The sequence below is a fragment of the Filicampus tigris genome, chromosome 19 (genome assembly GCF_054856515.1).
Source record: "Filicampus tigris isolate MCC_2025a chromosome 19, RoL_Ftig_1.0, whole genome shotgun sequence".
NCBI lineage: Eukaryota > Metazoa > Chordata > Actinopteri > Syngnathiformes > Syngnathidae > Filicampus > Filicampus tigris.
The window spans coordinates 9393156-9418226 of record NC_141235.1 but is presented as its reverse complement, the minus strand read 5'-3'; the positions used below and the strand labels follow the sequence as shown (position 1 = coordinate 9418226).

The following is a 25071-nucleotide window of genomic DNA, read 5'->3' as shown; positions in this document are numbered from 1 at the left end:
GCTATACAGCTGTGTTTGCTGTTTTAGCTTGCTTTGAGCAACCAATCAAAGGATGGGAAAATGATTACATCACCGAGGACGAGCTGACTATCCTTGTGAGGACTCATTTGAAACCTGAGTGGTTAAAATCCCATTGCCATAAATTACATGGGTCAGTCCTATGGAGTCTGAAGGCCCTGTGCAGATTAGATGAGCATGGCAACACAGTGGCTGGAATCTGATTGGACAAAAACAAATCTAAAATCCACATACATGGTTACATAACTATTCAAAACAGCTCTTCTCATTCGAGACATTTTATATCAGTAACTAAAAACACTCCATCGTTGTCTTTGTAACGGCATGTATTGAATTAATACCATTATATAAACGTACTGTACCTCAATTTAATCAAAATACAAATATTTCACCAAGACAATAGATTTTGCTGTGTAAATGTTTTATATACACATTTACATATACTTTAAAATAGGCTGAGAAAATTCCACTTGAACACCGCAGAAAAACAAACAAAAAAGACGAATTATCAGAAGGTGAAACTCGTACATACATTTGGTCACCTTAAATAGGCTTCGCCTTATCTTAAGTAATGAAATCATCTAATAAGGCTTTAGATGCTCTTACACATGCCCTGATCTCATAACGTTGCAATGCAACAACTGAAGGTAAAGCCGAGACGCACAAAAGGGCTGAGAGTGAACTCGTGACGAAGAAGAAGAGATTCATGACAACAATCCTTCCTGTTTGAAAAAAAAAAAAAAAAAAAAAGAGACACTGCAGGGTTCAACATTAAGCCTTTTTGGGTGGTGTGGTGGCCCTGCATATTCATGACACGATAACTTTCAAAGATTATTTCATATCTAGCATCGTTATACTGTATTGTTTCTGCCTTGAAGAAAATATTTTCTGTGTAGTCACTTTTTTTTCCATGTTATATATTTTTTGGGACAATATAAAATCTAGCAGAATATTTCCCATTATGTGTGGTAAAAAGATCAAGCATGATTGATCAATTCAAGTGGATAAAATGCTAATTATTGACTATTAAACACTAAAAAAGACAGAACATGCTGATTTCATCGTATTTATTTATGTACTGGCCATTATCAGTTAATTTTAGGTGGCCTGGGGCCACTATTAATGTAGAACCCTGCACCGGTATACCAACCATCCCTTCAGTGGACACAGCGGTGTAAATGCAAACAAGAGTGGAGTACACAAACAGCCACTAAAGTTTTTTTTTTTTTTTTTTTTTTAGTGGTCAATAGAGCGGAGGGCGGCGATGGTAGCCACCAGTCGCCGAGGCAACTGTTTGCCGGTTTGTCTGTAGTCTTCTGGCTTGGCTCTCAACAGGGTGACAATCTGCTGAAGGGTGCGAGACGGCTGCAGGCCCAGAGCATCCATCACGTTGCTCAAGTAGTCTGTGGAGCACCACAGTAGTTTATAAAGCGAGAATCAGTCTTATTTTGTAAAATTATTTGACTCCTGAATATCATCCTTTATGTAACAAGGGTTCATGGATGTGTACATTCTAGATACATGGTGTTGATGCTTTCTGATCATCTCCCTTTGTAACTGCTTTGGCACCATGTTGTAGCATTTTAGGACACAGATTAATGTGTTAATAGCGAACCAAATACCGGCACTGTGTGTTTTTTATTGAACCTCGAACAATTTGCTGCTATTGTCCCGGAAAAGTTGGATTGTTAGTGATGCTATGCAGTCTTCACTGTATGTATGAATCATCTGTAAGGTTTTCAAGATTATTTCGCTCATTTGCAGCATGTCCCCTTTCCTGTTGTTTCGTGTTGTTATGTTGTACAAGTTAGCATTTAGCTCCACATTTAGTTGCATGCATCTACTGTATGTTGTCGTGATCTGATGCCGCCTTCGTTTACCGATATCCGTGGCCAGCTGCTTGGTGGAATGTGCGCTGAGATGGGGGATGAGCAGGATGGCGTCGCAGTACGTCTGCATGGTTGCCCGAGCGATGGAGCCCAGCCAGTAGTCGGCTGTGTTGTCCAACTCGGGAAGGTCATCGCCTGGGGAGGTTTGGAAGTCGTCGAGTAAAATAAAACATGGAAAGCTCAGAGCCCAAAAAGGGTTTGATGTTAAAAAACATCAGGTGGAGAAGAGTAACCTTGCTCCGGAGGAAACGGTAACTTCCCAGCATGCAGGGCCAACTCCAGCGCCGGATCTTCCTGTGTCACAAACGGTTCCAAGTGGAGCGGCAGAGACATCAGGTACTGACCTATCTGGAAGAGCATAACAGTGTGTAGTTTAAGCGACACAAGCATAGTCACATCATGAATTAAACTTGTAGTATAGGTAAAGGCACCTCTGTAACCTAAAAACAACAACAACAACAAAAACGAACATTTGTGATGTACTCTTGTGGTGACAGGCTGAATGTGGGAAGGTCCTCAGTGTAGCTCTCTCCTAAACCTGGTGAGTCTTGACTCTGTGCATAAACGACAATTTCAATTAACAATAATAAACGACACTATTCAAATGCTCACGCACACTCAAAATCAGTGTGTAAACTCAAATTCCACAGAAGCCCACCTCCATCTTGGCGACGGGGGACAGCTGGTGTTTGATCTGTAAAAAGACAGAGTCAAAGGCCAGCTGATGGGCCTGCTGGTTGAGTCGGGTCAGCGCCGCTCTCGGCTCAGCCAGGAGATTGGAGTTGCCGGCGCCCTTCTCCTGCAGCACAAAGGCAAACATGAATCAACATTTTAGACCTTTCTTTCATAACATTCAGTAGTCTTGTACATAGCCGCTCTCTCCTTGCCTGCGTACTTCCTGGACACTGGAATAATGTCGTACATGACATATGTACAATCAATACACAAAATAAACTTCCCACTTTGCACAAATTTTACAAATACTACTGTAGCATAACTGGACTAAATGTATTACTCCCCATATGGCAAAATTGCCATCATTTTTTTTTTTTGTTCGATTTACAGTAAAGTACTTCAAACCCCTACTCAATGCCACTCTTTGTTTTTGTTGGTTGTACTATATTATTAATACAATCATATCTGTCCATCAATCTATCAAGGAGCAGATCACAATCTCGAGTGACACACCTTTAGCGAGTAGAGCACTTCCATGAGAGCGTTGTACTCAGCCATGCTGCCCCTCTGAAGATAGTTGTACTCCTGCCAGGGATTTTTGGGGGCGCCCTTCCTCTCGGCGGCGCTGGCCTCCTGGATGCCCGCCAGACTGCGAGGGCTGTACGACTCTGACAGGTACTTGCCTGCCGTGCCCATGATCCTACGAGAATTGTTGATTCACGACAGAATGCAGCAGTTACGCAATGAAAGTGAATGTGTACGTCACACATTCATTCGCCAGAGATTTTTTTTTTTTTTTTTTTAGGCTTAAAGTGCATTTAATATTATTGTAAGCCACTGTAACATTATACAGTTTGAACATTCAATTCATAAAAAAATAGACCTAAAAATGGCAAATCTATACTGTAGTTAAATAAATAAATAAATAAATAAATAAATATATATATATATATATATATATATATATATATATATATATATATATATATACACACACACACACACACACTGTACTGGATAAAAAAAAGAAAAAGTTTGAACATTTCATTTCGTGATTTTTTTTCCCCTTTTCCACTATTTTTTTATTTACCACTAGAGCGAGTCTGCTGACTATACATTGAGAATCACTGCATTATGGCAAGTAATGATCAAGACCAGTTCACTTACTTGTTTGACAACTGCTGCTCAAAGGCGCCACATTGTCTCAGTAACTCCCCACACGTGGCAATAATTCTGCAAAAGGACAACACAACAGTATTGAAGCTTTGGACCTTTTGTAAGACATAATGGACAGAAAATCAATGATGTCATTGGACTACCAGAAGATCACAACAAAGACAAAGTGAGTGATGAAAAGTACTGCGGTTCCGAGTTGATTAATCATCCCAAACCTGACTGAGTTCTGGAACGCAGTCCAGTCTTCCTGGAAAACAGAAGAACTTGGCGTGTCCTCCAGTTTGCACTTCTTCCTGATTGAGTGCAGTGTCGTCGAGAAGTCGGACACGTACCTGGGGAAAAGAACACAATGTCAACGCTGGCTACAGAATCAATTTAAAACGAAAACTATATCCGCAAACAGAGTCAACACTGTATGTGAAAGGATATTTACTTGGTGAAAAGCGCTTTGAGAGCCTTGAGGAGGCCGCACACGCCCAGACCGTCCGTCAGTTTCACACAGCGGTCCACGGCGGCACTTGCCAGGCCCAACAGCTTCCCGACCGAGTGCTTAAGCTCCTCCACACAATCGATGACCTCCCCGTGTTCCTAAGGATGGACGAGAGGGTCTTAAACAACACCCCCAAAAATGAGAGTTGTATTTGCGCTTTATCATATCTTACCAAAGGAACAGCACTAATCTGGATGAGGAGGTGATTTTCCTCCAGTTCACCATACTCTAACTGGTAAGGCTTATAAGGGTCATAGAGCGCACACACCAGCTCATTCACCTTCAGGAGGTTATTCTCGCCTAGGAACACAGCATATAACAATTGTCTAGAACAATTCCATTTTGCATACTGCACGTAGTTTTCTTCGAAGTACAGACCAAGGTGAGGGATCATGGCGGCTTCCAAGTTGCGCCCCAAGGTGAGCGTGGTGTGGTTGAGCTCCAGCAGGGCGTCGAGGCGCTGCTCCTGGGCCGTTCGATCCATGGCCGTGCTCAGGCACACGGGGATGGAGGGCACCATGGCACCCAGAGTCTGGATCAGCAACACTGTCACCACCTCGTAAGGATTCTTGAACACCTGGCGGTTATTGGAGTCAAAGTTCATGGCAAGGCCAGGACTCGCGAGGAAACAATGTGATCCATTTAAAAACAGGGGTTCTGAACTGTTGTACGATGGGAGATGCATCATCAGGGTTTCTGCAGGTATCAGCAAATGTAATTTAAGTTTTTAATGCTATTTTAAATGCAACCAAAACTAATTTAATGACCATGTCTAACAGCATATACACACCCACGTGTGTGCTTAAATATATGGCTGTCAGTCGATTGAAATTATCATAATTAATCGCATAAATTCCAGTTAACTTTACAGTTATGTATATTATGTATGTTAAAGAAAATATGGTTGTATATTTTAGTACATTAAAATTGCAATTACATAGCAATTTATAAAGTTGGTGTACTGTTGAGTTATTTTTTCTGCCACTGGGTGGCATTAGCATTTTATGTTGGACATTGGTGACAGGAACATTACATTTTTCTTTTCAAATTATCTTAACTCAACTGAATTTATAAAGCACTTTCAGATAATCACCGCTGTATACAAAGTGCTGTCCAAGGAGCAAAAGTAAATCATACAGCAACAAACAACAAAACAAATGAATAATGAAGGCAGTAAAAAGCACAAAACAGTAAAACCAAAACCAAGTCTCAAAGAATGAAAATTTGTTTTAAGACGAGTTTTAAAGATGGGAAGCAAACGTGCTTGCCTTTCGTTCATGTGTGTGTGTGTCTAAAATGCATCCAGTGTGTTTCACCTGGCTGCACCATTGAAGCTGAGCATGCCACGTGGACAGCAAGGTGTCGTAGAATTCCGAAAGCTGCTGATTCAGGCCGAGCTCGCTCTGAGAGAGGTCCTGCCACATATTCACTATCTGGCCCTGCAGAAGTGACGGCACATCACATCAATAAAACCTAACAAAATGAATTACAAATTGTGTATTTAACCAAACCATCAAGTCCCTCGGCTTAATGCTAACGCACAATGTATAACGCCATAGATGGGCTAACAACAGTAGCATTGCATTGCTGTTGCGATCATTTCAAATCTTTAAACAACTTTAATTTGAAAACACATGCTAAAAGAACATTCAACAAAACAAACCAGATATATTCTTTATCCTCGGAAAGAAAAAAAAAAACACTCATGATATTGCAGTTTGGCTGTGATTATCTTCTGTTTCATCATCAAATATACGCATAGTATGACAGTATATATTATACTGCCCCCTGGTGGCCAGGGCATGCACCAGAATGAATTGCACAATGCCCAGTGAATTAATTTGATTTTTTTTTTTGGGTGTGTTGTTGGGAGATGACATATGTGTCACACACACCTGCAGATTCATAGAATTTGATGCCTTGTTGCCATCGCAATATTGCAAATTCCTGGTGGGACTGTTGGTTAAACAACCATGTGCCTTTGTTTACTCACTTTATGACACTTGTAATAGTACGCGAGGAGCTGCGGCATTCTGTCGATCTCCGAGAAGACTTTGACAAACAGTTTGGCTTGGTCTGCGTATGAAAGGGGAAGAGGCCAATAAAGCTAAGCATAAAAATGCCTAATTTATATGGAAAAATGGTGCAAGTTGGAATACATAATCTGTTTCAGTCATATCTTACCTACAGACATGGAATTAAATGCTGCCACTATTTGGGGGCTGGCCAGGGCCTCCAATCTGTTTTTAAGGGCCTCCAAGTGGACACACTTTTCAGAGTAGTCTGGCGTGTCCACCAGCATTGCCAGACTGTTCTGCATGCTGGTTAGCTTGGATGAAATGGCTGCGAGATCCTGAAAGACAGATGAACAATGTTTGCTGCTCTCTGGAGGGGAAAAACGCATTAAAACAACATGCGACTGATTTACTGTACCTGTGATTTGAAGGTCTCCTCTATATCTACGCTGAGTGTGCTCCATTTATCGGCCTCCTGTAGCGCCTCTGCTGCAAGCTGCATGCGGCTCTTCACTTGGTCGATCTCCACCAGGACCTGGAAGTAACATACTTTCACAAATAATTGACACTCATAGTGATTATGACTGCGTTATAGTTTAAACAACAACTTTACCTCAATCTATGATTCCAAAACACTTCAAAAGCATCTGAAATGCTTACAGACATATTCAAATAATATATTGGCAATCATTTCTGTCTGCAAGTTTGACTAGCTATTATTGTCTATACAGACACACCTGCATGGACTGCACTGTGTCCTGTTCAAACTTCTTGATGTCCTCTTTGACCAGAATCATTTGCTCCTTCAGGAAAGTGGCTTCCTGCTTTAAAGCCTCCACATCTCGCAGCACTCTGGGCATGTTCTGCAGCGCCTGGTTACTGGTCTCTACCACGGAAGAAAACCAAGTCCATTAAGAGACATACAGTAATTTCTTTAAATTACAATGTTACGCACAACATGTCTGCTTTTCAATGACATGTTGTTTGCGTATATTTAAAAAAACGGTCGGGATCTCAGTACTTTTTGCACAACTTTCTGTTCTTCACCAAGGAGCTGAAGGGAGGGAAAAAGGGTTAAGTAGTCTACTGACCCTCAATTGCATTGTTGACTTCCTGAATAAAAAGCTGCAGCTTCATAACCAGAGTCGCAGCGTGTGTATCCGCTTTCCCCGGCGCATCCTTCTGCACCACTTTAAAGGCGCCATTCACCCAGTCTTTCACGTCAAAGTCGTCGTCCAGGAACTTTGAGAAATCCATCGGCTGCCTCCGGATGATTCTTCACTCGACGTAAATGAGTTAAATGTCATCGACCCATGGCTAACGATGGTGTGCTAGTTTTTCCCGAACAACGGTTTCGACACGAATATAAAATAAATAGCCCAGGAGAATGAGATAATCATTACAACCAAATATAGTTCCAACAAAGCAACGGCTTCCTCCAGAGTTAATTTGAAGCGTCAACAAATATCGCAGAAAGAAATTTGCTTGAGAAATCGCGCATAGTGCCGGAAGAATCCGTAGTAAGCAATGACAGCAACTTCCTATGTGTGCTCTGTGTTTACCTTCCCCGGGAAACAAGTGCTGGTATGTCACACTGTCAAATCTCACAAGTTATAGAATAATTAAGGAACAATATTTTCCATATAAAAGACATTTTTGTTTTATTAATTATTAATTTACTCACATTGTATGGAAATGTATGGCGTTCAAACGAGGAAAGCCAACAACGGCTTCACCGCTAGTCAGTGTCACTACGAAATGCGTCCGTCCAGAAACCTACACCAGTCTTCGTTGCGTGGTCCGTGTTGAGGCGGAAAGTTTGTGTTCCTCTTTTTACCTGTGCCACAAATACTATACAGTAGTGTGTTTGATATAATTTAGGGAATTTAATTAATAAACTAACTATGTCTAGTATATCCTAAAAAGCAGGGCATTATGGAAGTCTATTGATCTGTCTGTTCTGGCCATTTGTTAACACCTAATTTATTTATTTTTGTAAAGTCATGTTTTGTTTTGTTTTTAAAACAAGAATAGACAATAGTGTTTAAGTTAGTAATTCCAAACCGCGGTTTGAATGGAGTATGGAACTGCATAGACAGATCTGTGGCCATTAGGCCTCATCTGGTTCCTCAAACTGCGCAGTCTCACGTAGACCTCGAAAGCAAAAGTGGTGCGAGTTACAGTATACGGGTGGTTTGTTGGGACCCAAGCCCACCACTTCTGGTTTGAGTGAAGCGAAAGGGTTAGCGCCACTTCCCTTCATGTCCATCTCCAACTCCAGCAGAATCTGCAGTGAGTAGGTCATTTCTGCCTCACTGTAGATGAAGAGGTGAGAAGAGTTAGCGGCAGTCACATGCTCCGAAGACAGAGAAACGGAGGGGAAAACTAGCATTGAAAATGCTCACCTCAGAGCAGTGAACATAGAAGAAATCTCATAATCCCTCAGAAGTAGAAGTGTTGGAAGCCAACCCTGCTCCAAATCCTGACTGGCATCAAACCCTTCACAGAAAAAAAAAACACAAATTTAATGGTAGTGACCAGAGGCAGTATGGACAACTTAGAAGTTATTCTCACCAGGATGAAATCCAACCACCAAGTCTGGCTTGGCTGCTTCCTCTTTCTCAACCACTTCCTCCCAGAACTGATGGTAGAGGCCTTTGTAGGCGCTGATGTAGACCCTTTTCCTTGGTCCAAAGGCTCTGAGTGGAGGTCTCATGATGGGCCCTTTCACCAGCTCTGGTCCCACCATGACTATTTCTATCCCCTGGTGTTCGGGGAACATCTTGTTGAGCTCGTCATAATCCGTCAACTTTGCCGCTAGAGTCTCGCTCTGGCCGGCCCCCACCAGGTGGATGGTGAGAGGTTTGGAATAAGGGTTCAGGCCAAACAGCCTCATCCCCCAGGCGATGGTGAGAGGCCTGGAGAAGAACTCGCTGCAGACCCTCCACAGGGACTGCTTCAAGTCGTCATCTTCAGGTCGAGGCCTGCCTGCGTCGCTCCACAAGGCCTTCATGTTGGCTCCAGTCAAAATGGGATCGAGGCGAGCAGTGAGATCACCCTGCATGGCGAGCCAGTCGTCCCAGTTCTTTATCTCGGACTCGGGCCTTGACCATTCGTCAGTTGGGAAGGGAAGATCTCCTGTTGGGTCATTTAAAGGAAACCAATAGCAAATATACACTTTTCAGGTATCAATAGGATGTCAAAATTTGACAGATTAGGCTTTGCGTTTTTTGTCAGTCTACGGTATCATGCGCTATCAAGCTATCCATGGCAACTTTCTTACAAGTATCCACTGAATCGAGCAAGAGGTTTTTTACACAAGTGTCTGTACTTCTACTTAAGCACTGAGTGTTGCCGCCTCTGACAGAATCAGCAGAACATAACTTGATACTTCTAATTGAGAACTTTTCTTATTTGCACACCTTTGAACAGGAGCCATTCCACCACTCTGTCAATGGCAGCCAGACGCAGCTGTGAGCAGAACTTCTTGTGTTTGGGCCAGTTTCCCTTTTGACACTCCTTGCAGCAGTAATAAACATTCAAACATCTGTAAAGAACCATTTTTTATAGAGTAATAGAGTCCAAATTGAATATTTAGCTACAGGTATATTTGATTTTCATTTAGTTTACCTGGAACAGCGCTTCAGGCTTTGAGGGTTTGCCAGCTGATCTGCGCTCTTCTCACATTGCGCACACACTTTAAAAGACTCCTCCATCTTCTCAAACATCTCCTTTTGGGAACGGAAAGCCATGGTTTTATCCGTCTGTGGGGGCACTCTGGAAAGGGATAAAACAATAATCGTAAAAGCATCAACCCCACAAAGAGCTTCGTCTGCTTGTTGGACCTCGACTGGAATCTGTCAAAATACTGCTGCTCTGTGTCAAGGGCCAGCCGGTGTCCAGAACTCATTTTAAAAACAAAATCCTGCAGTGCCTCTGCCGTGGCTTAGACCTTATAGGACCCCAAGACTCCAATCAATCCAGAACTTAACCATGGTCTTCTTACATCCTTTTTGGTATCACCGTTTGCGGAGGTTGAAAAAAGTGACGAGCCTATTTTGACAAAGGCAGGAGTAGAAAGTAGATCGTTTTTAAAAGTAAGGAGTATAAGTAGCTAAAATCAATTTAAGCACAGTGTACTTCTACTTTGTGACATCCCACCACTGCCTTTGTGTGAAAGCTGCACTGCCTTAGCAAGACGCAAAATCTATTTACCTATGCTTGTTACATCGGTTCCCACTAGCACTAGCTATTTTTAGCATGAGGCATTTGAAGTTAGGGAGAGTGGGCCGATTCAACCACGTCTTACAAGGAGTGTCTGGATCTTAATGCAACAATGCAAAACGACAAATCAATGGAAATACGGATGGTAAAGCTGCAAATTTCATAGAAAATACAGATAGCAAAAGCTTAAAAACCGTCAAAGACTAACATTCATTAAAAAACGATGTCTTGCAAACGTAGCTTGCTCGAACTCTGGCAACTGCGCTTGTGCGAGACTCTCTATGACAGTTAAGGGAAAAAAATCCAAATTGAATGGCTGCAAAAAAACAAACACACATACCTCACATTTTCTGTCATTTTGAATCTTTGTTAATGGTAAGGGTGGTCACGAGGCTCTTCCTTCCACTCTTTCGCCGCCTTGAGGTAGAATTTTAAAACACCTGTTGTCGTCCATCTAGTCTGAATGTTTGACATCTATCTTACATGCTCCAGCACGCTACAAATATACAATGTGACGTCACACGGGAGCTGTATACAACAATAAAGTCTAAATAAAATCATTCATATACACACTCATTACTGCAGGTTGTTTTTGGGGATGATATTTATTAATTAAGAGAAGATTATGGAAGGCCATCAATTTGGATAGAGGACTACGTACTTTCATGTTGTGACCACGAGAGGTCAGTGTCGTATTGAGGATAATTACTCTAACTGACCAAAACGCTCGTTTCTGTAGATTCTATTCAGAAAACTACCGTCACAAGCCCATGATAGTAACAACATTTTTCGATCGACACTGCCAGAGAAGTCGTTATTTCATTTAATTTGTTAAATAAAAGTGTTGGAAAAAGACTAGCAGAGGATGGTTTCGATCCATCGACCTCTGGGTTATGGGCCCAGCACGCTTCCGCTGCGCCACTCTGCTGTTAGTGACACTCCGCAAATTTGTTAGTATAAATACAAAATTAAAATCTGTAGTAACCCTTTCATCACCTACAAAAGTAAGGATTATTAGGTTTTATTCATAAAAGGTACATTTTATATTATTGTAAGACACTCTAGCATTATACATAGTCGCAACACTATTACAGCATCTAAACAGAAAAACTGGGGGGGAAAACCCTGTTCATGGAAAAAATGGTTCAATCAAACTGGCATTGCATTAAACTGCATTAGGACAGGCACTTGACTATTCGTAATACAAAAATGTGAGAGAAAGCAGTCCGTGCTCTGGAAAAAAAAGACAATTGGCCGAATAAACAGCGATCCTTTAGTTGACCTCCTCAAAGTCCTCCCTTGGCATCAGTCCTTGGAAAGCGATATAGTGGGAATTACAGTACACTGCAGGTTTGTTGGGGCAGGCCTGCACCTGCTCTGGCTTCTGCGACGTGAACGGATTGGCCCCGCTGTCCCTGATATCCATCTCCAACTCCAGCAGAATCTGCAGCGAGTACTTGAGTTCCATGTCACTGTCGGAACCAACACACAATGAGGACTACAGTACTGTTTATTACTGTCTGATGTGTATGTATGTATACCCATTTGTAGGTATGCACTTTGCAAATTGATATGACAATAATTTATTGCTAATCATTTCTTGTACCCCAGGGGTCCACCGACCCCAGTTTGAGCACTACGCTATTAGCGATTATGGCTGGTAGGCTACGCAACAGGGTTGTACCACGGATGATTTTACAATGTAATTCATAACAGCATTTAAAAGGGGGGAGTCATGCAGTTCAATATGTCCAACATTACGCTAATTTGACATTTTCCTCTTCACAGTTGAGATCCAAGCAATCTGACCGGGCCTTGATTATGCATTGACAGTGAGTGCCAGTAGAGGGCAACAGTGTGTCAAATGTGGAATGACTTGGTTAACTCCATTTCTGTACTGTTTTATCAAATACTGTACTGTATAATAATGTCAGGCTCTGCCACTGAATATTCATGTGACTGTTGTCTTTGAAGTTGTTATTCTAAGGCTAAAACTACTCGTCCTCTCCGACTTCTATTTGATATTTCAAACAATTATAATATGTCATAGCAACATTCAGATCCAGATGACTGACCTGTATACTGTGAAGAAGGAAGGGATGTTGTAGTCTCGGAGCAGCAGAAGGGTGGGGAGCCAACCCTGCACCAGACCCTGGTTGGCGTGGAAACCTGCAAAGGATGACTAATTAGCTCATGAAGGAGAGGGTAAAAATAATGAATGTCGAAGAGTTCACAGAATTGATGCTTGATTCCAGCACAAGATATTTTTGTTAGGATTATCCTGCTAAGCAAATCTGATGTTTTTTTGTCCCCATTTGCTACCTGGGCCTACAGTGGGGATTTACCAGATTTAATCCAGCTCTTAATAGCACCATTACCATGTTGCCAAACGTCAACGTCAGATAGCAGTGAATAATAGCAGACTTGATTATCCGTGTTGAATCAAAATGAGACATTTGCTTTTACTTTGGCAAATAATGCTAATATTTTTTTTCCTATTTTATAGCAAGTTACGGACAAACCAGTAACTGAATCATAATTAATGTGTGTTTTCTGCATTGTTCATTTGAAATAATGTCCTGTTTTGGAATAAAGGGTTGGAAATCAAAACATGTTTTAATCTGATGCATTGATTAAAAAAAATAGTTGACAGGTTAATTAATTATTAAAATGAGCATTAGATGCAGCCCTTATATATAGATATATATGATATAATATATTAATATATATATATATATATATATATATATATATATATATATATATATATATATATATATATATATATATATATATAGAGGCACACCCGAAGGAGCGACACAAATGAAATCACGATACGCAAAAGCCGTAATTTGTCACATTTGATTATGTCATTAGTGTATTTTTTTTCAAAAGTACAATATTGAAGAGTTTTGTCCTGAAACAAATATTAGAATTTTAGGTTGTAAATGTTAATGTAAATGTTAGTGCTTCTGAGAGTGTTTAGGCGAGCACTTTTTTTTTTTTGTGCAGGTCAAAATCCACAGTGGCCTCCTGACACAGACGTGTTGACAAGTGAGAGCCAAAATCTGCCTTCGACCTGCCGGATAATCCAGCATCCTTACATTAGCCGCCAGTTGTCACTTTAGCCCTGACGCTGCCGCGTGTCGTATGACTAGCTCGCCCTTCCACCGGGCCTCTGGGCTCGTAGCCAGCGTGGAAATCAAACGCGTTAAATCCATCGCTGCTTATCTGTGCCCGAGCTGGTTTCTACACCCTCTCCCTGATCGATAGGGTCTTACATGGCCAAAACAAAACTATGCACGGTGAGGAAATATGAGCACAGTCATCTGAACAAATTCATTTAAGCTTCAGCTGTTTCGCCCTACCCCAGGTTAGCACTTCTCATCAAGATAAAACATTAAATAAGGATTTAATGTTTGAACCCTCCGGGGAGATAAAGCGCACTCCCTGCATTTTGGCTATTAATTGCAATAATCGTGTGGCACTAATGAGAATTTGGCCTTTATGCAGGATAAAGATTTAGATTAGCCTCAAGGAAAATCTCTTTGATATTCTCTGATACAATTAGGACTTATTAAACAGGAGAGTTCAGTGAGGTTTTGTACATAAAGTGATTGTTATACAATGCTTGTATTTTTCAGTGTCGCATGTCATATCTGATATTGTGTTTGTACTTGAAGAACCTGTTTTAGTCTGGGGGATATGACTCAGCCCAATTATGACTAAAAAAAATAAAAACACCAATAGGTGAATTTGCAAATGCCTAACTACAAATATGCGGGAATTTGATTTATTTGACATTATACAAATATGAACAGAAAAGATATATGTAATATAAAAGAAAGAAAAAAAACAACTTTGCCTTAGAAATCCCCCAACTAGCTTCATGCTAACACATAATGGTTAACTCAATAGATGTGCTACTGATTAGCATCGTTGGTTGGGGTGTTGTAACCATTTAGGCAATGGATATTTGAGCAGAAACGGCAGAGCAACACATAGACAGGCAATATCAGTTTACTCAAAGGCATCTATTCTTTATCTTCTGAAAAAACGACTAATATTATTGCAGTTTATTTTACATTTTTAGATTTTTTTTTTTTTAATGTTGCATTTCTGGGTAAATTTTATCTATGTCAATGACTTCTCTTGCAATAAATGTTTTAGCATAGATAAAAATTTGCAGTTGTTATATTTATAGAGGTAAAAAAAAAACATTTAACGCTCTTGATCATAGTAAAATTAGAACATTTGTGTTGTGATAAAAGAGGGTTGGGCACATAAAAAAGTGTAGTTTAATTATATAAAATCCAAGCTATTAAAGGTGAGTTATGGGGTACCTCAAAGGTCTGTAATAGGTCCCAAATGATTCATATTATATATTAAGGATACATGCAATGTTTCAAAAATATCTAAATATGTTTTATTTGGTGACGATAGTACTCTCTACTAAGCTGAAGCTGATCGAATAAATCAAACAAATCAATCAATTTGTCTGCTTTGTCTAGCGTTCCTGGTGCCCTCTAACCGTGCCATAACGTTGTCGTGGCCCAGTCGATACACAGCCATCCACCCTCGAGGCAGTTTACTGCCGCATGACGGATATTGTATATTTAGCACACGGTGATAAGTGAGACGCTGGGGGTGGAGGTCACGGGTGCGGCCGGGTCGTCCTTTAACTGCTGCTTGGTGGGTTAAAGGGTCGCACATCAGACTTGTGGGGCCATCTCATATAGGAGGTGTTAGCATATAGTGCCACTTTTATGACTTGGTGCGATGTAGGCGTTCATTGCGCAATGTTTTTCCTAGCCTTCATTTATTTATCGTAAAAACAGACGATTTAATAAGAGTGTATGACACCACTTTAGACTCCTTGTACTTTCACACCTCTATTTGCCTTTTGTGTTTGTATTGTTAATTATTCGTCTCTATTTTACACTGTGTTGTTTGTCCACGTAGACAGCAAAGTAAGAATTTCATCGCACAAGAAACATATATTCCTTATGTTCATATGAGAATGACATGCGTTGAATCATGAATCACAGAGGAAGAAGGCGAAGGTGCCCCTGCGTGAATCACCGAGTGGGGGGAAACACGTCTCCACCCTTCCAGGAGGTCAGCTAGCGGACGTTTTGCTGCCAGCCAGTAAAAATGTATTCCCAGCTGCTCCCATTAATCACCAACAATCTCCAATAAAAGCCAGGGGCTAATGAATAGAGCAGTTCTAGCGAGTTAAACATCTAATTTGCTGTGTTCTCTGAAAGATGGGAGGATAATTGGAATGTTGTTTTTGACCTCTTCTATTTTTACCCAAGGTGAAATTTTTATTTATGCTTGATTGTTTTAAACCATGCAAGTACAGTGGCGCCTTAAGATACTGAACAATTTTGAAAGATAGTCTAATTGCGATTTTTTTTCCCACCCCCTCAATATTCCGATTGAGATTTAATGTGGGATTATTTTTTTCAAGGTCCTCTTTCCATTACTTTTTTTTTTAACAAACACAAGCAATGAATTCTTCTAAATTGAATTAAAAGAAGAAATCATAAATCAGACTACAACAATAATGCAAACAAATCTGTGGTTTTATCACTTCATCATTTCATGTTTCACGAAACGACAATATGTAAACGTGGACCGAAATGAAGCATTTTTTTTTTTAATCCTCCAAATTGCAGCCGTTGCGATTTGGAAAATTGCATTCTAGTACATTGCCATGTCAATTTGAATTTGATTAATTGTTCAGCCCTATTTTAGATACGAGCGCTGCATGCTGGCAGCGAACTCAACTCCCTTCACAACAGTTTAGCATACAGTGAAATCATATTAAATGATTTCAGACTTTTAATGGCAATCCCAGTTGAAATTTGTTGTCAAACTACACATACTCAAAGAGAATGACAGGTTGTGTGTTTAAAACAACAACATAGCTTATCTTAAAAGCTTAATGCCAATGCTAAATGGCCTCTATGCGTGTGTGCCCTTACCCCTTTAACAAATGTAGACCGACAATATAACAGCACTCAGTCATAAATTCTTTATCCTCTGCAAAGAATTACTAATATTAGTGCCTTACTGATGATCTGAGACAGACATTGAGATGTCTCATTGAACTGTATATCTATCTGTCTGTCTTATATTGTTACAAAGTGGCCAAGGCCAAACAGTTTTTTTTTTTTTTTTTTTTGACCTACCAGGATGAAATCCAACCACCAAGTCTGGTTTGGCTGCTTCCTCCTTCTCGATCACATCCTCCCAGAACTGATGGTAGAGGCCCTTGTAGGCGCTGATGTAGACCCTCTTCTTGGGCCCAAAGGCCGTGAGAGGGGGCCTCATGATGGTGCCCGCTACCACCTCCGGTCCCACCATGACCACCTCCATGCCCTGGTGCCCCGGGAACAAGTTGTTGAGCTCATCATAGTCCGTCAGCCTGGCCCCCATGGTCTCATTATGGGAGGCCCCTGCTATGTGGATGGTGAGCGGTTTAGCGTGAGGGTTTAGCTTGTAGCGCCGCACAGCCGAGCCCACTGTGAGGACGCGGGAGAGGAACTCGCTCTGAACGCGCCAGACGGACTGCCGCAGGTCGCCGTCGTCCGGCCTGGGTCTGCTGGCGTTCCTCCACAGGGCCTCCATGTTGGCGCAGGTCAGGATGGCGTCCAGACGTGGCGTGAGGTGGCCCTCCTGCAGGGAAAGCCAGTCCTGCCAGGTCTTCACCTCAGCAGCTGACTTGGACCACTTCTCGGAAGGAAGTGGAAGGTCTTCTGTGAGGGGGAAGGACTTTCCTTTTTGGTACTTGAAGGTTAAAGAAAGAAGCATTAAAAAGCTACATTTAACCCTTGGTTACTGTTTATGTCAAATCTTTTCAAAATGTATTCAACCTTTGAAAAATGACAAAATGCTGCAGCTTACTGAATCAGTTGTGAAACTCTCCTTTGTGTGCATCTCCATGTCAGTATTATGCTGCCCCCCGGTGGCCAAGGTACACACAGCAGAAGGAGCAGCACAATGTCGATTGAGGTGAAGCAATAAAAAGGTGAAGTCATTCTTTACATGATATTTAATTGTTGTCATTATTGTATGTTTTCGCACATATTATAGAGTGCTGTTTTTGGTATTTATCCCCCCCTAAATTTTTTGTTGATTATTTTTTGGGGGAGGCTGGAATGGATTAATGGCATTCCCATACATTTTAATGGTTCCCCATTAATCGATAGATTAATCGATCGATTTGGGATACAAGTGGCAAGTATACTTTATGTCTCCTTTAAAAGTCTTGGTGTTGTCTACTGGGGATTTGGTTCCTGCAGCACAGCATGAAAACACGCCGCCTCATTATTGCGATTTTCTACAAAGTGGTTTCTCGTTGGCCACTCACCAGTGAACGTCAACCACTCCACCAGTCTGTCGATGGCCACCAGACGCAAAGTCTTGCAGAACTTTTTATGATGAGGCCAGTTCTTGACCTGACAATCCTTGGAGCAGTAGTACACGTTTAAACACCTGTCAGAGTCAGGTGGGAGACAAGAAACAGAAGCATGACTCACTATGTATCAGTATTACCTAACTGAAAGGCTCCAAACGTACACTGCCGAAAAGCTATTACACACTACTGTAATGTTTTCACACACCCAGCCTCTGTCTTATACACTAGTGAAATGCTCTCACACACTCATCTGAAATGCTTTAAAAAACTACTGAAAACTTTCACACACACAATTATTAATGATCAAATAAGATAATACATATGAAAGTTATTATAAATCAAAATAAAACATGACATTGAATTATTAATGTATTAATAAAATGATTCCGTAATTTTCCGAGTTAATTTCACATACAAACTTGAAATGAATGAGCTTGCGCATATGGCTGTTTTAGAAATAAAATCTGTTCTTGCGTGAATAAATGAGCACCTTGATTAGGACTTTTGCTCAAAATAAATGCAAAACAATACCCTGGAATCTGAGCGGTGTCGTAAAATCTCACAAGGATGCTTTGCATGACACACACAATATACAGTACAGTATACATAAAACAAATAGCAGACCATCGACGTGAGGTTTTGCTTGTGTCAGGAAATACACTTCGTCCTTGACACAAAATAAAAACTGCAGTGATGTAATGAGTTGGTCTGACAGAGGGACTATATTATTTGTACATCCTTGAAGGCTTACTAGGATACTAAATCAATCAAAAGAGTCTTATTAGCGTGACTGAAAACAAGCTTCGGTTATACTTTTGTAATGTTATGCTTAAATGTGAAGGGAATAAGAAACACAATCGAGGTTGGAAAGTCAGAAATGTTGATATGTTGGTGCAGTGACGGACAAGGACGTTTTACTGCATGTTGGCGAATCAGCATTAAACATCAGCTGCTTCCAATAATTACCATGAGGAGAGGCAGAAACAGCTGAGAATTTTTAGTGTGTTCCTGTGTGTGTGTGTGCGTGAGCAAGAGTAGTGCGCTCTTGGGGGTTACATGCTAGTCTAAAGACCAATGCAGTTGGGAGAGCTTTTCTAATTAGCAACAGGAGTTGAATTCCCAACTGGGAAAAAACATCTTATAAAAGTAAAAGACTTAAAAAACAAGTAGTGCTCGTACATTCAAGTAAGAAAATACAGCCAACCCTCCGTATTCACAGAGGTTTAGGACCTGGTCCCAACGCAAATATAAAAAATGTTGTATGTTGTATGTAAAAATGTTTAGAAGTGACGATAGGCTATTGTAATTACCAAACAACCAAACTAGGTGATTAGGGATTAATGATACTTATGATCATACAGTAGTATGACCTATCGTGTGCAATAAAGTTAGTCAGTCAGTAGTACAAACACTCAAAAAGGTAACGTTAGCATTGACGTTAATGCAAAGAAAAGTGTTTAGCTGGAACATCAATAATAAAGACTACCAAAAAAGATATTAGGGATTATTAGGTACTTATTAGGTTCTTAGTGAGAAAAAAAATATTTGTATGAGGAATACACCCACTTGGAAAAGTAAAGTTAGCAAGAATGCTAACATGAACGCGACATGAGAGGTCCTGGCTGATGCACCATCATTATAGACCACTAAAAAGGGTGATTAGGGATTACTAGTAATTTATTATCTTCTTAGTGTACAATAACGTTTATGCAAGAAATACGCATAACTATGAAAAGTAACATTAGCACTGATGCTAAGGTTAACTCATCATAATAGATGTTCTGTCTGGTGCACCAACATGATAGTTTACTAAAATAGGTAATTAGGGATTACTAGGTACTTATTAGCTCTTTAGCATGCAATGAAGTTCATATGAGTAGTACATACGACCCTGAAAAGTAACATTAGCATTGGTGCTTGGGCTAACAACGTGAGAGGTGACCTGGCCAGTACACCAGTTATCATACTTGACTAAAGTACATGATAAGGGTTATTAGGTACCCATTATCATACTACATTATGAGCTACTTTGTGTGTGATAAAGTTTGTACGAGTAGAATACACAACTCTGAAAAGTAACATTAGCATTGAATCTTGGGCTAATGCAACACAAGAGGTGTCCTGGCAGGTCCGCCATCACAATAAGACACTGTATGAAGTAAATTTGACGCTGTCAGATTACCGCATTATCTCGCCTTAAATCAATGTCAGAAAAAGTAGGCCGCAAAGTATATTATGGGATGTTTTGACACAAGAGACATCCGTAAGCGTGTTTTATGGGCTGCCGAGTTCCATTGAGATGATTCACAGTCAGAAGGTCTTAGTTATATTTACACTTGGTTATCGTCCACGTTTTCTTCACCGTGGTGCTAAAGTCAAAGAATCTGTTAAATACCGATGCGAAATTTCAGTATTAGAATTGTTCAGCACATGACGTCACCTAATAGGCCACGCCCCGACAACGCACACAACCAACATACATTGTAGGTAGGGTGGTTACTCTTATAATAGCTTTTTTTTAAACAATCTTTCCAAGGGCTATTTTTCTTGGAAATTTTAAATTATTTTTTCTTAATTGGACTCACTTGACACAGCGTTTCAGTGTGTTTCCCTCGCCGACATGTTCTGGAAGTTTATTGCAGCCAGTGCAGAATTTGAACGTCTCCTCCATCTTCTGGAACATTTCCTTGTAGTTACGGAAGGCGATTCCTGTGGTTTGTCCCTCCAGGGCAGCCCTAAGCATTTAATCAAAATGGATTGCAGATATGTCAGTGTATGTTGTTATTAAAAAAAGGGGGTGGGGTAAGGAGGGATGATGTCCACCTGTACTGTCCGTAGTCGTTCAAGTTGAGCTTGTTTAGGATCACCTTGGAGAGACCCGGGACGTTGGAGTCCAGCGAGTAGAAGCCGGACTGGTCCGAGAAGACGCTATCTGTGCCCGGTGTGTAAGACTGGGGGAGTGCTGGGATCTGGGATGCCATGATTGGAACTTCCTTCCAAATTCAAAAGAGGAGTTTTTGAATAATAATAATAATAATAATAATAATAATAATAATAATAATAATAATAATAATAGTCATATTATTTATCATATTCCGCGTCATGTATGTAAAGAAAAAAAAATCAGTGAGCTACAATTTATTCATGATAATCAAGCACTCAGTTCTTTATATTCTGATTGATTTCACAATAATGTATATATATATATATATATATATATATATATATATATATATATATATATATATATATATATATATATATATATAAATATATATATATATACATATGTATATAAAATCCTCATTTTAAATACAAATTAAACATCTTTATATGTATATGTATGTATATATATATATATATATATATATATATATATATATATATATATATATATATTAAATCCTCATTTTAAATACAAATTAAACATCTTTCAACAGCCACACACCATCTCTAGCTGATCTTTCAAATAAACTACTTCCTTCAGTTTACACATTTTCATTTATGTAGCATCACAGAGGCACACTTTGCCCTCAGTATTTAACCATAAAACACAATCACGACTCATCTAATTAAGATGCGCCATATCAACAGAGAAGCAGTCCTTGCACCACTTAACCCGAGCCTTATCGCATTTTCAGCTGTCCAGCCGGAGATACGTCAAAGCACCAGAGAAAGATGTGAGCGCCATACCTCTTGGTTGTAGCCTATTTCTTCTGAAGGTCTTGCTTTCTCCTCTCTAGTTCAGGATTTGTAGTGATTGACAGCTCCTCATGTGAGGTGTCATCCTCTTATGTACCTTTGGAGGGTCTAAAGTGGGAGTGCAGATGATGTGGGGAGGGAGAACGGGCTTGGGGAGAGGCGAAAGCGGGAGGGAACATCTTTAAAAAGAAAGATAGAACAAAGAGGCCACATTTTTGGCTGTTGTTTTTTTTCATTCTACATTACCAACATATACATGTGTGTTCATGTGGCATCTTGGTGTCTAGGAACTTTGTTGAAGTGGTTGAGGAGCTTCAAATAGTGCTTGGCCGCCATCTTGTGGCATATTAGTGCCAAGGAATGACGTTGAAGTGAGTTGAGTTGTGGCTTCATGTAGTGCTTTGGCGCCATCTTAGTGCCAAGGAACTATGAAGTGAGTCAAGCAGCTTGATGCAGTGCTCTTCCGCCATCATGATGCCGATGGAACTACTGTATGTTGAAGTGACTTGAGGAGTTTTGATTAGTAGTTTGGTGCCAAGGAACTATGTTGAAGTGAGAAGAACTTCATGTAGTGCTTTGCCAATGGTTTATTGGCGTCAATCAATTCATCCAGGCTTTAATACAACAAAAACTCTTGCGCTTAATTTAAAAAAGAACTTTTATTTGGTCCACTGGAACCTGAGATTGAAATATTAAAACATACATATTATACAGATATATTCACACCCCTACCTCCCAAAAAGGATTGATAAAGTATTATATCACATTTGTCAGCATTAGGCTCCTGTTTGATGGTTTTACTACTGTTTTAAAAGTTATTAATTTTTTTTTTTAATTTTAAAACACAACACATCTTGTGTGTTAAGGTTTTGCACATGTACAATTTCAAAGGACGGCATGTTGTCTCCAGCTGTAGTCTATTCAAACTAGCAGCAGGGGGCGCCACTGAAACAAGGATAAAGAGGGGGGAGAAGACTGAGGGACACCAGCAAGAGCCCAAGTTACAATAAGACAAAAAAAAAAAAAAAAAGGAAATCCAAAGTGATTCATTGTGGCCTCACACCAACACATTCTTTCTCTATGACAAGTTGGTCCAAATAAATTAAATCGCACAGCTGCTCAGTGCAAATATCTAAGGGGTGGTCATTGTACATCTGGATGTTTCTTTGGGGGGAATGGAGGGGGGGTATATTTACAGCTGTTTTACATCACAGAAACATTTACAAGGTGTTTTAAAAGATAAAACCATGGCTGCAAGAAAACTGATAAAATATAAAAAGCCTAATGTGCGTGTGTCATTTGCATTCCAAGTAGCCACAGTCAGCCAGTCCACAGCTTTGTGGCTTTCAAGTAAGACAAAAACAAACCTGCTAATGCTGTCATTTAGATGATTGAGCGATTGTTTCAATTCAAAAGCTCAGATGGGACAATTTTGCAGGTTATCTGCACGGCAAGGGCCTGGATTCTCACGCTTTGGTAAATAAAGGCTGCAAAAGTAAACTTCAACGCCTCCCCTCTCTTGAGACTTTCTGACGTCAGCTGGCTGGCTGTCCAAACAGCTGCTCTGGGACTTCATTCAAAGACTCAAAACTTGTCAAAATGAGACTAGAGGACAAATACCGGGGCGACCTTCTGAGAGGAAGTTGCATAATTAATTCATTTAGAGCGAGAGGGAGCCGTGCACCCCGGCAGTTGGGAATTAAACTAACTGCGGAACAAGAAAGAGAATCCTGTCGCCTTTAGCGTTTATACTGCACCAATCTGGAGTGAATTAATTAAGGAAGGAAAGGGCCAAAAGTATTAAGACAAACCTCATAAACTACTATGGAGTTTGGCTTTAGGAACACTTAGCTGGTTAAAAAAAAAAGTTTCCAGCCAAAATCCTGCTTAAGTTTTGCCTGTCAGGTGTCCCAATACTTTAGTTCATATAGTGCAGGGTTTCTGAAACACATTACGTTTCTAATCTTATCGACAAATGTCAGAGTGAAATGTACTGTAAGCTATTTCATTGATGGCCTTTTGAATTCATGTTCATTGCATTAATTTACATATAATATGTCACGGGAAAACAGTTACAGTGTTTGCTTCTTCAAAAGGGGAAAAGAAAATACCATGCTTGCTTTTGATGGGATAAAAGCCATCATAGTGCTGTTGGCTATGGAGTGAAAAGCGCCAAAAGATGCTGTGTGAGCGATCATGTATGGGAATTATTCACTTTGGATCATTCAGGTCAAATTTGGTACAGTGAACCCGGCCAAATTAAAAACCTGCCAGTAATTGAAGCCCACCCCAAAATCGCTCTACATGTTTATGTTCTTTCTTTTGGATGAGGCAATAGCCTGCCTAAATGAAACTCTTCTTCTACTTCAACATAGTTCCATGGCGCCAAAGGACATTAACGGGAAAGCCATGAATAAGCGAATTTGCCAATCGGCGGGGGTTCGCTGTGTTCTGGTGCAAATGACACACGTTTGGTCCTGAGTTAGACACACAGAGCGTGAACTTTTCTAAGACATTTGAACATGCACCACAAAACTATATGGATGAAACGTTTAAGACTGATACGGTACCTGCATGGTCAAAATAAAAAAAATGAAAATAATAATAATAAAAAAAGGTAGGTTTGGCTCATTAGGTACCATATTGTCGGTGGGGTGGGATACAGTAAATATCCCCCAGCCCTCCCCCTGGTTGTTTTACCGAGTGGGCGGAAAGCGGAGGGAAGAAGTCTTGCAAATGGCTCAGTAGTTACAGCACTGGGAATCCACATACAGCGCTTGTACCGCACACATTTTGACACTTGACAGCGGTCCGTGGGGCTTGAGAGCTGAGCGAGTCCGCCCTCGTTCATCCTGAGGGGCCAGATGAAAGCTTCAGTGTTGATGAATACATTCAGATGCGTGTTATTCCACATCTTTGTCCGCGTTCCTGGTGTCGCACGCGCCACTCGCCCAGCGTTCCAGTGGTGTGACCGTTCATTGGGGTAGTGCGCCACGTTGGACGGTGGTCATAGCGGCCTGGGGCGGTGCAGGCCGTCGATGTCCGGGGTTAGCTGGGGGCTGTGGGTGGCTTTGGTGGGTGTCCAGTCGCCCAGGGAGGCCTGGGCGGCTTTGCGGTGAGCCAGCCGGTGCGTGATGGAGAAGCCGGCGTTTCCTTCCAGCTGGGAGAGCACCACCAGAACTTGCCTGCAGGGGGAGAAAGAGAGAAACACAGTGGAAGGAAACGTTAAAAAAAATACTCTTTATATTGGGAAAAGCATTTATCCATCTATTCATTTTCTATAGCGCTGACTTTAGGTGAAAGGTGGAGTACACCCTGGGCTGGTTGCAAGCCTTCATCATTGACTTTGAGAAGGAAGACTTCAGGTAACAAACCTTAAGTGTGAGTGAGTAAGGACATTGCAATATAATATGGTGAGATTGAATATCTATCTATCTATATATATATATATATATA

General features: G+C 40.7%; 4 protein-coding genes and 1 non-coding gene across 11 annotated transcripts in view; all 5 read right to left on the bottom strand.

Moving 5' to 3' along the window:
* Positions 1-422: 422 nt before the first annotated feature.
* Positions 423-7805, bottom strand: cog7 (component of oligomeric golgi complex 7). The gene is made up of 17 exons (XM_086015846.1): positions 7355-7805; positions 7001-7149; positions 6682-6798; positions 6433-6601; positions 6242-6324; positions 5565-5687; positions 4627-4825; positions 4421-4548; positions 4192-4346; positions 3974-4090; positions 3750-3815; positions 3096-3282; positions 2566-2706; positions 2378-2461; positions 2141-2255; positions 1899-2042; positions 423-1421 (listed from the first exon to the last, which is right to left on the bottom strand). The coding sequence occupies exons 1-17, from the start codon at positions 7518-7520 to the stop codon at positions 1255-1257; spliced, it is 2310 nt and encodes a 769-aa protein (XP_085871972.1). The 5' UTR covers positions 7521-7805; the 3' UTR covers positions 423-1254.
* A 93-nt stretch (positions 7806-7898) lies between these two features.
* On the bottom strand, positions 7899-10997 carry LOC147129358 (putative protein MSS51 homolog, mitochondrial). Of its 2 annotated transcripts, none has more exons than XM_086015850.1 (6): positions 10828-10997; positions 9894-10040; positions 9686-9810; positions 8838-9401; positions 8669-8762; positions 7899-8578 (listed from the first exon to the last, which is right to left on the bottom strand). In XM_086015850.1, exons 1-6 carry the CDS (start codon positions 10842-10844, stop codon positions 8374-8376), a joined length of 1152 nt encoding a protein of 383 aa, XP_085871976.1. In that variant the 5' UTR covers positions 10845-10997; the 3' UTR covers positions 7899-8373. The 2 variants fall into 2 exon arrangements, with proteins under 2 accessions (XP_085871976.1, XP_085871977.1); XM_086015851.1 differs by lacking the exon at positions 10828-10997 and adding an exon at positions 10696-10818.
* Positions 10998-11132: 135 nt separating this feature from the next.
* On the bottom strand, positions 11133-22117 carry mss51 (MSS51 mitochondrial translational activator). 3 transcript variants are annotated; one of them, XM_086015847.1, is made up of 7 exons: positions 21607-22117; positions 20737-20906; positions 20499-20648; positions 17866-17990; positions 16685-17251; positions 12563-12656; positions 11133-11959 (listed from the first exon to the last, which is right to left on the bottom strand). In XM_086015847.1, exons 2-7 carry the CDS (start codon positions 20892-20894, stop codon positions 11761-11763), a joined length of 1293 nt encoding a protein of 430 aa, XP_085871973.1. In that variant the 5' UTR covers positions 20895-20906; positions 21607-22117; the 3' UTR covers positions 11133-11760. The 3 variants fall into 3 exon arrangements, with proteins under 3 accessions (XP_085871973.1, XP_085871974.1, XP_085871975.1); XM_086015848.1 differs by having other exon boundaries at positions 20737-20902; XM_086015849.1 differs by lacking the exons at positions 20737-20906; positions 21607-22117 and having other exon boundaries at positions 16685-17282; positions 17400-17990; positions 20499-20519.
* trnam-cau (transfer RNA methionine (anticodon CAU)) lies at positions 11344-11415 on the bottom strand. Its single transcript has one exon. It is a non-coding gene; the product is annotated as a tRNA-Met (tRNA).
* Positions 22118-22255: 138 nt separating the features above from the next.
* capn15 (calpain 15) overlaps positions 22256-25071 on the bottom strand; it is a 36893-nt gene continuing 34077 nt past the window's right edge. For all 4 annotated transcript variants that reach the window (XM_086015842.1, XM_086015843.1, XM_086015844.1 and 1 more), the window contains one exon: positions 22256-24800. In XM_086015842.1, the coding sequence (XP_085871968.1) occupies positions 24623-24800 (178 nt within the window). In that variant the 3' untranslated portion in view covers positions 22256-24622. The remainder of the gene's footprint in view (positions 24801-25071) is intronic.

What these genes read in the sequence shown, in the direction of transcription:
- cog7 (XM_086015846.1), bottom strand. Translation starts at nt 7,520, where the DNA reads ATGGATTTCTCAAAGTTCCTGGACGACGACTTTGACGTGAAAGACTGG. An exon ending in GCGTTCCAGAACTCAGTCAG is followed by an intron (nt 3,816 to 3,973) that starts GTTTGGGATGAT and finishes GTCCTTTTGCAG; the next exon opens with AATTATTGCCACGTGTGGGG. An exon ending in ACCGTTTCCTCCGGAGCAAG is followed by an intron (nt 2,043 to 2,140) that starts GTTACTCTTCTC and finishes AAACCTCCCCAG; the next exon opens with GCGATGACCTTCCCGAGTTG.
- LOC147129358 (XM_086015850.1), bottom strand. An exon ending in AGCCTGAAGCGCTGTTCCAG is followed by an intron (nt 9,811 to 9,893) that starts GTAAACTAAATG and finishes GGTTCTTTACAG; the next exon opens with ATGTTTGAATGTTTATTACT. An exon ending in GGTGGTTGGATTTCATCCTG is followed by an intron (nt 8,763 to 8,837) that starts GTGAGAATAACT and finishes TTTTCTGTGAAG; the next exon opens with GGTTTGATGCCAGTCAGGAT.
- mss51 (XM_086015847.1), bottom strand. Translation starts at nt 20,894, where the DNA reads ATGGCATCCCAGATCCCAGCACTCCCCCAGTCTTACACACCGGGCACA. An exon ending in ACACTGAAACGCTGTGTCAA is followed by an intron (nt 17,991 to 20,498) that starts GTGAGTCCAATT and finishes TGACTCTGACAG; the next exon opens with GTGTTTAAACGTGTACTACT. An exon ending in TCCTTCTTCACAGTATACAG is followed by an intron (nt 11,960 to 12,562) that starts GTCAGTCATCTG and finishes TGGTTCCGACAG; the next exon opens with TGACATGGAACTCAAGTACT.